At 38.2% G+C, this 14,146-nt stretch overlaps 1 protein-coding gene across 3 annotated transcripts in view; it reads left to right on the forward strand.

Annotated features, from left to right (window-relative positions):
• The window catches only part of LOC115338894 (macrophage mannose receptor 1-like), a 35,605-nt gene extending 21,586 nt beyond the window's left edge, over nt 1–14,019 (forward strand). Inside the window, exons 20-30 of one of the 3 annotated variants that reach the window (XM_030007935.2) lie at nt 1,821–1,957; nt 3,004–3,118; nt 3,703–3,899; nt 5,135–5,225; nt 6,588–6,820; nt 7,641–7,806; nt 8,996–9,148; nt 9,590–9,706; nt 9,922–10,083; nt 12,435–12,467; nt 13,126–14,019. In XM_030007935.2, coding sequence (XP_029863795.1) covers nt 1,821–1,957; nt 3,004–3,118; nt 3,703–3,899; nt 5,135–5,225; nt 6,588–6,820; nt 7,641–7,806; nt 8,996–9,148; nt 9,590–9,706; nt 9,922–10,083; nt 12,435–12,467; nt 13,126–13,256 — 1,535 coding nt within the window. In that variant the 3' untranslated portion in view covers nt 13,257–14,019. Of the gene's footprint in view, nt 1–1,820; nt 1,958–3,003; nt 3,119–3,702; nt 3,900–5,134; nt 5,226–6,587; nt 6,821–7,623; nt 7,807–8,995; nt 9,149–9,589; nt 9,707–9,921; nt 10,084–12,434; nt 12,468–13,125 lie in introns of those variants that run through there. The other 2 variants (XR_005932022.1, XM_041122200.1) reach the window with 2 other exon arrangements.
• Nucleotides 14,020–14,146: the final 127 nt, after the last annotated feature.

Genomic DNA, 14,146 nt, shown 5'->3' on the forward strand with positions numbered 1-14,146 from the left:
ACCATGTGTAATTTAGTGCAAATGTCTCTGTCTGGATTTATAAGATTGATGTTGCACCTTTTTTTACAGGGCTTTTCACTACTTCTCTAAGTAAAAAGTTGAGTGGGGTCTGTCTTTGCTCCTATGAACTTAAGAAAGCATTTATTTTTTTTAAAGGTACAAGCCAATGAGGAGAGGAGACAGACAAATACACCTAATGACCTAAGACTGTCTTGCATGCTTATAAGTATGCTTAAATGTAAATATCTTGCAAATCCTAGAGCTCATTTTTCCTTTTGTTTGTATTTCTGTCACTTAGCTGAGGCTAATGAGAATTCAGTAATATAAGTATAAGGAAATCAATCTCTCGGTTTATGTTTTATAAAGAATTCGCTTAGCAAACCCACCTGAAATTCTGCCTTTATATGAAGACACCGAGAAGAAGATTCACTTTTTTAAACACAGGCATCTGGTCTGATTGAGGTGAATCCCTCCTTCTTTAGCTGTTGATCCAGAAAGGGGCAGCTATTCCACTGGTCCCTGCTGTATCTATCAGCTCTGCATAAATGGCTCAGCATTCCTGAGCTTGTCTCGGATGATGCTAGAAGTTTACATGTGGGCAACTGAATTGGACCATAAGAGAAGCATTAAGCTTGAGTTGACAACAAAATGCAGCTAATGTGATCTAGACCTCTGAAGTCTCATTATGATCAAATGGAGATCTCACCTGCACAGCCAATGCTGCCTGAAGAGCAATTCAATTTACTCTAGCACAGTATTCAGTTGCCTACATGTAGGTGACTGTAACCACATGTGATGTCCTAGAGTTAGCCCACCTGACTGTAAGTTTCCCACAGAAGCAGTGCCATATCTGTCAGCTCTCTGCAAGTACCTTGCACAGCCTCTCAAGTGGTGCTAAACACCCTGTTTAGACAAATGAATCCTGCCCTAGCTCTCTATTGACTATAATAGTAGCTTAGAAACCTAGTGTATATCTTGACAACTGAAATGAGGTATTTTAATCTTCAGACTGAATCCCTAGATAACATTATATTAACTGGAGATGTTGGCTCCCAGGAGATGGCACGTATTTCATAATGTGGGTTTGAACACTATACTGTACCCTTAGATTGATCTGGTATTTCCTATCTAATCCATTTCTGACCCATTCTCTTTTCAAATTTGCTTCCTGGTGTATTTCCCCTGCTGCCTGCAATGTGATGATGCCATAGCTTGAACAAATCATAAACAGGTACGCACACTGTGGAGAGACCTGGATGAAGAGCAGAAGGGTCAGGCAGTCCAAATTAAGCACAAGGGGCTACTGCTGTGCTACTATTAGAGCTTCAAGTGGCTCATTCAAAGCTGCCATGGTTACTTTGCGTTCAGATCAAGCTGCAGCCTGAAATATAAAACAGAGAACATTGTGTTCTGCTAAAAAAAAGAAGTTCATTTTTTTCTCATCCTCTTTGTCCTGTAATTCTCCTACTCAGACTCTTTCATGGACAGGGGTGGGGAGGGTAGAGAAAGTAGAATGAAGTTAATTGATGACAAGAGCATTTCTTCTGAGCCACTGGCCCTTTCTTCCCAGTCTTTTATTCTTTTTTTCAGGTGCTAGACGGTAGCCCAGTAACTAACAGTGCTGACCAACTAAAGTCCATAAATGTCTTCTGTTTGTAGAAAATAGTTGCGTGCATAAATGTGGTACATGGCCCTTTTACTCACTTTTACAGTCTGAACAGTAGAGATTAGCCTCTTTCTAACTCAAAATAAGAAGTGATAAATTATTGTTACAAATACTATAACATCTTCACTTGCTTATTCAATCTAAATATTTTTAGGCTTGTGGAATGATGTAAACTGTGGTTCCTCCAATAAATTTGTATGTGAAAAACATAACAGTTCTGTTAATTCAACATTTGCTTCTCCATTGCCTCCTGGAGGATGTCCAGAAAGTTGGTTTTTCTTTAACAACAAGGTATGTCAACAAGTAGCTTCAGTAAATTGTGTAAAGCAGTGGAACTGAAAAAAAGAACTGCAAAAAATATGGTTTTTATGATTATAAAATAAATCTGGAGAGTAATTATCCAGTCAGAACATGCTGGCTGGCTGGCTGGGCTTTTTTGGAGGTGACTATAGACATTTAACTTTGCAGAGAAATACAGTAAAAGTAGATGTATGCTGAATAAATGACAGAGAACGTAGTTTGCGCAGGCTTAAAATACACTGTTACTGTTTAAGAAAACCCCTCCTCTGTCTGCTCCTCTCCTGTTTTATGTATTTATGTTAGAAACTGAAATTTGTAACTGTCAGTCTTGGAAAAAAAAGTCCTTCAGGTGGAATGATTTAGAGAGAATGTATTTGAGCAATCCCTTTGACTTGTACAGGGTTCCCAAAGCTTTGAGTTCAGAAAGATGATGCCAAAATACAGTTGTTTTGAGTATAGTTTCACATTTAGACATGGTCTGGAAGTCCTCATTGCTGTAACAGAAGAATTTGTACCAATTTGAGTTGAAGCTCCATTTGCCAAAGTTTGTTTTGTCTACTTTATATACACTGTGCTACTGTTGCATCCTCAGAATATTAGGTGAATTTGTCAAAGAATATTTCATACACTTTGGGGAGATGAACAGTCATTAACCACAGTCATTGGAAGCAGGACAAGGCACAGTAGAGATCATTCCCTGCAGCTGTGTCACCCAAAGTCACATTTTCTTGGTTTTAAATGATCCCTCTGTTATGGCAGGAAGCAGGCAGATGAAAATGTGAAAAGGGATTATGTACTTGACATCATTACAATCAGTTCACATGATACTAGACTCCTGGATTACACCTTGTGCAATGAGAGGGACTAAGTATCTACCTGGGTAGACATACACACTTTCTATTCTTGAGCTCTGTCACTTATTCTAGCCCTGATTTCTTTTTCTGGAGATATGTACATCCTACAGCTAATTGATATTAGTCACATAAAACAGTTCCCATCTTTGCGAGTCTGAATGACGTGCTTGCTTTTTTTCCCAGTGTTTCAAAATATTTGCTTCCAATGTAACAAGAAAGCTCATGTGGCATGCTGCACGAGATGCTTGTATTGATTTGGGAGGAAACCTGGCTACGATACCAAATGAACAAGTGCAAGGTACATATATGTGCTTTACTGAAAGAAAAAAATATTAATCTCTCACTAAAGAAATTGCTATACTCTCCAAAATAGATTATGGGATTGTCTGCTGAAAATAGCTTATTAGCCAGCTCAGTTTATGCTTTGTTTTAACTCTGAAGTGTGAAAAAATAGCTGAATTATTGCATATAAGAAATAAATTGTGTGTTTCTAGTTCTTTCGGCTGCTCATTTTTCATGAAGCTTCCAGTCTCTTTTGAGTGTGGTTGCACACCTCCCTCAAAGTGACAGACATCTGTATTTTCTGTCTCTTCCACTGGCAGTATGATTTGCTGGAACACTACGTGTACATACACAGCGGGGAAGGGGACATTTTCTAATTTGCTCCAGAGCTGTCTTTTTGGCAATTTTTTCAACCTGAATGCTTGTGTAACTTATATTCCTACAGATGCTTATCTAAACATTTAGTTAAAGGCAGATGGGCTCTGTAGTGGGAAATGTTATTCTTTTAATATGGCCCCAGTTCTGGGCTTTTACATATTTTTCCTGTTTAGGTAAGTAATGATGAGCTTTCCTTAATGAGAAATTTTTGCTTCCCTCCAGCTTTCCTCTTCTACCATTTAAAGGATGCCACAACTAATGTTTGGATTGGGATGAATGATATCAACGAAGAGTCCACATTTCTTTGGACAGATGGAAGCACCGTTTTCTACACCAACTGGGTTAATGGTGCACCAGAACAGAAACAAAGCTACTTTGACTACTATGACTATGAAAGGTTGACAGATATCACTGTGGAGGTACAGGAAACAGTAACCTGTGTATCTTAGGCAGCTAGATGATTTTCCTAAAAGGGAAGTTACAGCAGCAATAACAAGGTGCTGAAACAAGTCATTTTGTAAGCAGAATGGGGTTTAGCAAATTACCTGATAACAATTCCAAATACACCAAAGGTGTTCAGCAGAGGTTCTGAAGAAGAGGGACCTTGTGCTTTCCATCTGACCTATTGCAAAATACCAGTTCTGTAAAACAAGCCCAGAGAGGCATATATTACATCAGTTCCCCAACAAACTGCAGTACCACAAACATTAAAATTACAACACCAAACACAGAAAAGTTATGATAAACCAAAATTCAGGTTGTTGGTGCAACATTAATTTGTCTATGTGTACGTCCCATTCCTGGCTGATGTGCTCCCACACTGCTTTACTCGTTTCTGATGGTACAAAAGAATATCTTCAATAAAAGGGCTATTTCTCTGCTGAAATTCAATCTCTTTTTCGAAGGAGGTAAACACGTAAACAGTTTCTGAGGAAATAATAGGCAGCTAGTCACCTGAGATTTTTAACATCTACCATCAGTCAACTTCCTTATGACTAAAACTTGTTTGAATCAGCATAAGAGAGGAGCTCGGGTGAAATGTTGAAAGGCAGTCACGGCTAGTCTTGAAATCAGGGGAGCCATGAAGAAATCTTGAAGCAATTAAACATAAGGAAGTAAAGGGAAAAATTAGTTGTTACTAAAGACAAATAATGACTACACCAACTGGTAAAGAGTACCTGCTTTCTTCAAGATAGTCTGCTTCAGTTAAGATAAATTCAGAATAGTGCTTTTAATAATAGTTCTTATATTGTTTTTCTCATTGATGGAAATGTTTTGAAGCAGTTCTACATAATTGTAAATCAGAACTGAGAAGACATATTATAGATACCCTAATCATTTCTGTAGTCATTAAAGAATTCTTAATAAAACTGGTAAGATTATTTTTTATAGACCTTTCTTGCAGATCTTGACTGGCACCAGTGGAAGCCTGGTTCAAATTTAAGGGGTCACTAATAAATACCAGGTTAAGCTATTTGTCAGAAACCTAGGAAATTTGAACTAATTACACAGGTGCTCAATGAGTTCTCCTCTCCCTCTTCCTCTCCTCTCCTCTCCTCTCTGCCATCAGGCTTGCACTAGGAGTATAAGAGCTTCAGCTCAAGACCTCCTGATTGCCTTTTGTAACGGCTGTGTATCTTCCCCTCTCCTTCAGACAGATTGCGTCTTCATCATGAAGTCAGACGGGAAATGGAGAGATGATAGCTGTGACAATGAGAGAGGCTATATATGTCAGATGAATTCATGTGAGTTCTGTTTAACTCAGTCTCCTAAATAGAAAAAGCATCTCAGTTAGATAAGCTGAATATATAAACTGATGTTATTTCTTTCAGCTTTGAGTCTCATTCTGAGTTTCTCGGGCTTCCAGAGCTCCACCAGTCTTAAGGCTGTACTATTTTTAAAGTACAATTTGCTCCACAGAAATTGCTGGAGAGGAACCACTATCTTAATTGGGGTTTTGTACTTAAATCATGAATAATACTAGAGAATAACAAATGGAAATGAATTTCTTCTTAGTGCAATAGGAGGCTTTTAGATATGCTCTTTAAGTACAGTATAAAACCATGCTCTTGCAGTGATCCCTCCATACTCCTGGCTGTCTCTGAGCAGAACATTTAATCCCTTCTTAACATTTCTACTGAATGCCATATGATGTCTATTAAATTGTACAGCCTCTTGGCTGTGTCTTTATTGCAGAAGAATATTGATTTTTTTTTTCTTTTTTTACATCAAAATGAGTCATGAATGTTGACCCTCCTGCTGTAGAACTGTAATTATGCAAATCCCTGCTGCCCGGCCATATGATGGGAGTAGGGAAGGCAAAGCACAGATAACAAAACAGTTTTGCCTCACCTTTATCACAGCATTAGTAGAAACTATTCCTCCCCACTTCAATCAGCTCTTGCAGCCTGTTCACTCTCAGCATAGCTAACTTGTTTGTAAGAACCCCCTCTCCCTGCACAGCAAATATAGTTTTATGGAGGCATTTTTAGTTTGCTTAATCCCAGTTACAGCTCTTCTGAATACATTTACAATCTCAAAGGTGGAAATATACACTGCCTGACTCAAATGTGCAGGCAATGTTCAGGCAGCCCCTACAGACAGGCTAACAACTTTGAGTCAACAGTGAGTGGTGATCAATTAATATCAAGTATCAAAGTCTCAGGTTGTGACAACAGGGTACAAGAATAAATACCTTAAACGTCTAGTCCTAAGTCCTCTCCAACAGTGATCTGAAATAGGTGTATACTCAGGTATCCAGATTTAGACAAAATATCTTAAAACACCAGAACTCAAATATCCAATTATGAGTCCTAGTTTGCACTGGTCAGGCCTCTAGCAAGTATACTCTCTACTTCAGGGTGTCCAGGATTTCAGTCTGCTTTTTACATTAGCAAATTTGGTTCATGTTTTACAACAAGTTTGTTTTGGGCTTTTTTGGTTTGGTTTGGTTTGGGTTGGTTTTTTTCGTTAACAAATTGTTCATGAGCTTAAATAAAGATTTTGACTTATTGTTAATACTGGACTTTTTGACCTATTTTTTATAGTTTCCATGCTAGAGATGAATGGTATGTTGTAAGTTCATGCATTCAGTTTTTCCTCCATAGTTACCATGCAGTCTGAAGTACGAACAACAAATCCATCCTCTGGCTTTGCTCGTTATGGTGATGGTAGCTATTCAATCGTCTCATCTGAAATGCAATGGGAAGAGGCCAGAAAAAATTGTCAAGACAAATCCGCAGAACTTGCCAGCATTTCAGATGCTTACATTCATTCATTCTTGTGGATCCAGATGTTGAAATATGGAGAACCCGTATGGATCGGTCTTAACAGCAATATGGTAAGTGCCGGACAGATGGGAGGTACAGGTGCTTGGTGAGCTCTCCTGCTCTTTATAGACCTGCTGGATGCCCGATTTATAACAGTGCTGAAACAACTGTACTCTGAATGGCTTTACTGTGTATATGCATAGATTTCTAGTGGTCTTGTTAGAGTTACTCAAAGACTTTCATGCACCAAATGGAGTAAAGAGTCACAGAAAAGGTTAAGCAGGAAGCAATAGGTGAAAGTAGAAAGCTCTAGAAACAGTAAAAGAAATAGAGGTGCAGACTGAGAGTCACAAGGCAGGACATGCAGCTATCATGAAGCAACTGTTAGGTGTTCTGAAAGTCTAACTCCCTGGTACGTAGAGGGCTACTTATAACTATTATGTTAATGAAAGTTATTATGAGTATTAGAGAGATATTTTAAGATTATTTTGACTGTTTAGTGTCAAGTAATCTTTACTTACCAAATAGCTCCCAGTTTTAATTTAAATAAAGCAGAGCAGAGGGGATGAATTCTCTGTAATTTCTTGTCTTGATATGGGATTTACTAAATGACCTAAGATGGACTAATCTGAGTTTCTTGCGATGTAGAGGTTTGTTACTTCAGAAAAACCCTCCCAAAAGCGATGCACTGTTGAACACTGTTCATATGTAGTTCTTGCGTAACTTGGAGCATCCAGTGACATTGCTTAGAACAGTGAATGGTGTTTAAAAAAACAGACCAGCACAGGGTTTTTTTTTCCCAAAAAACTCAAACAAACATAAGACACTATATTTATGTGTCAGAGCTTTTTATGTAAAAAACGTCTGTTACCAGAACTTCTTTATTTTCAGACTGGCAGCTATTACAAATGGACCGATAACTTGAAGACCAGGTACACAAAATGGGCAGCAGGGGAACCAAAGGAGAAAAATGCTTGTGTCTACCTCGATCTTGATGGTACTTGGAAAACAGCATCCTGCAATGAAAGCTACTTTTCAGTTTGTAAGACATCAGATGGTAAGCAAATGAATGTAAAAATTTTAAAGACACATTCCTAATTCCATTAGCCTGCCTAACCCTAGAGACTTTGCTCTGGCTTGGGCTAAAACCCTCAGAGGAGTATGCTTCAGGATACCGTCTACCTCCCTGCAGAATCTGGAGGTTTGCTATAGCCTAATATATGAATTCAGGCACATGAAATCCTCTTGTGCAAACGGATATGGCTGCGCTGCTTTCATCATAGTTGTAACTGTTTGCATAAGATGAAGATCTGCCTTCAAGGTCTTTTGTTTTTTCTGAGACATAAGCATAAATCACACTTGAGATTGTGTGTAATATAAATGAGTGCTGGAAACGTGCACTGACTGTGTGGGCTCCAGCAACTGGGTAAGTTCACACACAGGTGTCACTGAGCCAAAATGCAGTCAAGAGTTTCACTCCCATTCACTATTGCTAGAGCTAAAGCAGTTCTGATGTAGGTGTAAAAGCCTTGGGAATGTGAATGCTGCTTTAACTCTTTGTAGAGGTATGCAGAGGTATGTTTGCTTGTAGATTTTGTAGAACTGTGTCGTTTTCCCTCCTTGAGGTTTTAAGACTACATAATATAGTCTGTTCCTAATGTGAAATTCAAAATAGATTTTGCCACTTGAAGGTGGCTTCCAGGTTAAACTTTCCAGCTGTACATTTGGTCCACATATGCAGTGCAAGAATTGCAGACCGATAGAAGTGAATTGGAGTTGCACACGTGATCAGAAACAGAGACTAATTTGGCAGAGGCATGCTCCACTGATGGCTTCTTTGTATGAAGTGACAACATACAGAGACCAGGCAGCCATACAATATGGGACTGTGGTGTCAGTCATTCATTAGCCTACAACAGCTTTCTGTGTTGTGAGAATGCAAATTCAAGATCTATATCATCCCTCAGGGTTTGCTTTCCTCACAGTAATGCCAAGGCAGCTAGTCAGATGCTGCATGATGTGATTTGTTTCCTTGTCCTAAGAAATGTGATTGGAGAAATAAGATGTTTCACAATCTTGACTGCCTGGCTGTCACCACTGTCTGAGCTGGGGACCTGGAATAGTCAGGAGTAGAGGTCCAGATAGTTAAAGCTGCGTGAGAGAAATCCCACACTATTTGCACACATATCCTACCTCATAGGTTACTCATAACACAATACCAATTCCATACCATATGGCTTCTTTAGCTATAGCTCCTACTGACCCTGCTCAGCTGCCCGGAGACTGCCCTGAAGCAGCTGAACTCCAGGCTTGGATCCCTTACCGCGGCCACTGCTACTACCTCGAAGCATCAGCTGGGACAAGCTGGGCACTGGCCTCCCTCAAGTGTGCTCAGTTAGGTGAGAGCCTTCATTATCAACTGACAAGACTTGTATGAAAGTTTATACAAAACTCACCTAAAAATGTTAAAACATTGATTTAAAAAAAAAATCATTAGAAATACTTTATTTACTTACCAAGCTATTCTGAATCTGGCACAGTGAAAATAAACTGACACAGCGACTTTGTGCAACCTTCTGTACTCCCAGGGGCTGCAGCCTTCCCAGGCGTCGAGCTCCCCATCAGCTCCTGGCTTCTGGGGCACCATCCTAAGGGCAGTGGTGGGGCCATGGCCACTAAGCACCTCCAGTTCTCTGTCCTCCACAAGAAGCAATGGGGAAGCCAACAGAGTACTGTGCATAGTACTTTCAAAAGTTATTGTTTGTACAGACTTGGAAGAGGAGGTCATTCCAGTAGTTGCTCATGTAGGTTATGGTTATTTGCTTGCTAATGCCTTTCAGGTGCTACTTTGGTTTCGGTAGAAAGCATGGATGAATCTGACTTTCTGATCCATACAATACAACCACTTGGAAATAAAGTAGGAGGCTTCTGGATAGGACTTTACCGAAATGTGGATGGTAATGTCTTACTTTCAATATTTAATTGAAAAATGCTTTGCTAATATGAGAAAATTGAGGATAAGTGTATTTTTACAAAAAAAATTATGTGGTTTTCTGCTGAAAAATGGGTTACAATTACATATTTTAAGTCTTTTGCTGAGCTAAGGAGTTAATATATCCATGAGATGAGAGATACATTTTTAATTTTTTTTACTCTGTATGTTGCTCTTTAGGCCAGTGGTTGTGGCTAGATAATGCTGTGCTGGACTTTGTCAACTGGGATGAGAAAGAGTCCAGTGTGGAGCATCACTGTGTCGAAATGGCTGCACCATCTGGTTATTGGGACAACACTGACTGCTCTTCTGAAAAAGGATTTATCTGCAAAAAACCCAAAGGTAAGTCCTTAGTGACTCAGCCCTTAGTGACAGAACAGATCTGTTTGCTAGTAACTGTTACAGCCCTCCACCACATGTCTGGAAGTAATTTCTGACAGTTTCGTTTGGCACATCCCACTTTTCTAAACATTTGTAGTTGCCTGGTTTTGTAGACTGTGAGTTCTTCAGATCCCTGTCTGCACTCGCATGGGAATGGGGTAACGTGTGCTGTATGCACCCTAGGTTGAGAACGAGGCTTTCAGAAAACTTTTGAATACCTAACACCAGCATTGGTATGGCATCTGTCAAACACTTACGCAAACTTATGACTTTTCCAGGAACTAAGTATTGTAACAGTTGTTATACTCTTGCAAGAAGGAATTAATGTGAACAATCAAGCTTCCTCTTCAAGCTTGTTATACTCAAAAACTATATTACTGCCCAATATAAAAAACTGGATTCATATTGGGCTTGATTCAACAATCTTTAAGTCAGTAATTCCTCAGGGATACTAAAGGCCATCTGTTTGTGTTGCAGTAATAATAGAAGTAGTACTTCCCTATTAAATGAAAACTTCAAGTCACTACAGAAGCTGTCTTATCAGCATTTCTAGAAAATTTCACGCAATACTGTATATGCCAGACTAACGTTTCAGAGGTAAAAACCCCACATGTAGTATTCCCAAGTGGAGATACAAAACATATAATTATCTGAAAGAAAGCATTATCATTCTATTCCCTTAAGTTAGGTATTAAAAACAATCTTACCTAAAAAATGGTAGGTTGCCATCTTTAAAGCTTTGTACTTTCTTCTGTAGTAGCTGTGAGATCAGGTTTAATTTTCCAGCTTTTGCATTGTACATTGTCCCCAGTAAATCATGAGGAACAACTCCGTCCTATGCGGAAAACCTCATTTCCTGTGTAAAACAACTTTTAAGATTCCTTTGTTTGGATGAAAAGTTGAAAGGACGTGATTTCAATACTAAAGTCATGGCAAGACACTGTAGTTCTCAGAAAAATAATTGAAAATTTGGGGTTAGCTTTTAATCATTTTTCAAGTGTAGTCTTTAATTAAAAAACCAAACTGAAATGTAACAAAGAAACAGTCATCACCCATGCACTGTTAATTTCCATGCTTAAATTAGCACATGCCCATGGCAGTAAATCAGTTAATTCCCATTCAAGATTTACTAAGAACATCCAAATTATATTCCATCTCATACAGTACTAAAATAATAAGGAAGAACTAAAATGCATCCACTGAATCATAAGATGCTCTCATATCTTACTATTTCCTGCCTTAGTAGGGGTTACTGTTGCTTTGTACCTATTCATTTGTCTAGGACGAGAGGAAATGGCCTCAGGTTGCACCAGGGGAGGTTTAGATTGGACATTAGAAAAAATTTCTTTACTGAGAGGGTTGTCAGGCATTGGAACAGGCTGCCCAGGGAAGCGGTGGAGTCACTATCCCTGGAGGTGTTCAAAAAACGCATAGACGAAGCACTTCAGGACAGGGTTTAGTGGGCATGGTAGTGTTGGTTTGACGGTTGGACTCGATGATCTTAAAGGTCTTTTCCAACCTAAATGATTCTATGATTCTATTTTACATTCTGCTCTGCTTTCATTTCATTTTACATTTTGCCTTTATAACTTCTCCTCTGGGTAGCAAGTGTGTTTGCAAACTGTAATGCAAAAGAGGTAAGAGGAGAAATATTTTCTTGATAATTTAGGGAGTCTTGGTTCAGAATAGTTTTTCTTACTTTATAAGAACATCCAATATGTTTAATTCTTTTTCTTTTCTGAGTGTCAAAAATTTTTTGCACTTCTTCAACAAAAAAGATGTTATAAAGGTCTTTTTTTTTTCTCTGTCTCTTTCTTACGCGTAGGCAAATAGGAAGATTGCAGCCTTGATTCAAAGGGCATTTTCTAGGAAAGACATTTAAGAATCTTAAACTTAATTGTAACAGCAGCATCCTGCTGGACATGCAGAGCTTCCTAAAATGTGCTAGGTGAAATCAATCTCCAGAGTTGTACATCATGTTCTCAGTAAATTACAATTAATATTTCACAAAAAATGTGAAAAGGTATTTTTGAGTGAACATAGAAAAGAGTCAGTATTTGAATGTTGGTAGATATAAAAACAATATAAAGTTTTAAATTAATGAATATTACACTTTGGTAATGTTAAGTAGAAAGGTAAAACCTTAGTAACGTATTTTTTGCCTCACTTATGTTGCGTTTTGTAACAGACATATATGTTATTAACGCAATGGTAATACTTCAGGTTTTTGTTCCTGTATAATTTTAGCAAAACAGTTAAACTTATGAATTCTAATGAAGTGTCATATTATTTCTCTCTGCTATTCATTGAAGTTGAGCCAAGTGGGAGTCCTCTACAGCAAAAAGGTAAGAGCTTGCATAAGAAAATCAACAAAAATCTAAATACAAGAAGAACTTAAAACGAGTTTACCCAAATCACCCCCTTTTACAGAGCAAGTTCTGCTGGCAGTTACTGGGATGCATGGTTATAAATCACTCAGGGTAATCCCACGGTGCCTTTTTACATGCACACGAGCACTCGCATGTTCTTGGTTGACTGGACTGCTGCAGGGCTAACCATGAGCTGACAAGCTCAGCAGTGACCCAACTTGTGACTAACTTAGAGAACAGGCACAGAGAGCTTTAACTAGGCTGTTAAAACCTATGTAGATGTATATGCAAATTTCTTCCATAGATATTATTGTAAATAATGTAACATAAAAATATTGTAAAACTAATTTCCAAATAATTAGCATCCCATATCCATATCTAAAGCAGGCACTTTCATTAAATTCTTACAAGCATCCACTGCATACATTGTATATCACTGTAATCCAGACTCACTAAAACCATCTTAGCTTTAGCAACAGAGACCTGGCTACTGATCAGCAACAACTTGGGGCTTAGATTTTCACCAAACAGACTCCAAGTTCAGGCAAGAGAGAACATCTCCTCCATGTTTTTCATGTTATATGTGGAATAAAAAATTAGTAAGGTTTCTCACAGTTATATGCATTCATTTCAGGCAAGGAAAAGAATGAAGAGACCCACCCACCTGTTCATGTCTCCGTTTGGCCACTCATTTTCTTGGCTATTCTCACTCTTCTTGGAGCTGCCCTGTCAGTCTATTTCTACAAGAGAAAAAGACAAATCTAACTATCAACAGATTCTGTCAATGAAACACTTCTAAAATGATGTGTCGGTGACTGAGGAATTGGTGAGAAAGGGTTCTGTGGAATGTACCAATTCAGAGGAGCAAGTTACTTGCTGAAAATAAAGGATGTATCTGTTAAAAGTCTCTAGTGAGGGTATCTGTAATCTTAAATTAAATCCCCTTTCTCTTTTTGCACCAGCAGACTCTTTTGTATCATGCATATTTTACAAAATTGGAATTAAGGATTAATGTTATAGTCTTGTAACTGTCAAGATGTTCTCAAGTGCCTTAGCAAAAGCACTAGTGTAAATAGCTTGTCAAGAACAAATAAACATACTGAAAAAGTACTATAAAAGTCAATTAGTGAGAACGAATGTTCAAGAACGTGTGATTACTATTTAGAACTGTATTCCCATGACTTTGTGGACACTGCAAAGTACTCAAAAAATAAAATATGCCCAACTCTATGGCAATCTTGAACTTGTTTTGCCCCACAAAATTCACTCCATCAGACCAGCAATTTTACTGTTTCTTATAGCTGTATCCTATTATACTCACTCATAAAATGGTGCTTCATATACTTATCTTGGATAACTTTGGGATAGAAAACCTTGCCATTTTCATTTTCTGCTATGGAAAAATACAGTTCATACCAGCAAAGGCTATTAAGCTCACGTGTAGGTCTTGGTCTTTTTTCAATCTGATAATATGGTTGTTAACTGTAGTATGTTCACTAACATGAATTAAAATATTCTCACTCTTGCATTCTTCCTTCTTTTTGTTAATGCTTTGAAATAAATAAAGTTTTTATTAGTATAATTTTCAGCTTCCACCTTCCCTGTGAATCAAGTGAGAGAAAAGGGGAAGGGAGGTGCTCCTGTCTGCACAATAA

The sequence above is a fragment of the Aquila chrysaetos genome, chromosome 3 (genome assembly GCF_900496995.4).
Source record: "Aquila chrysaetos chrysaetos chromosome 3, bAquChr1.4, whole genome shotgun sequence".
NCBI classification, from domain to species: domain Eukaryota; kingdom Metazoa; phylum Chordata; class Aves; order Accipitriformes; family Accipitridae; genus Aquila; species Aquila chrysaetos.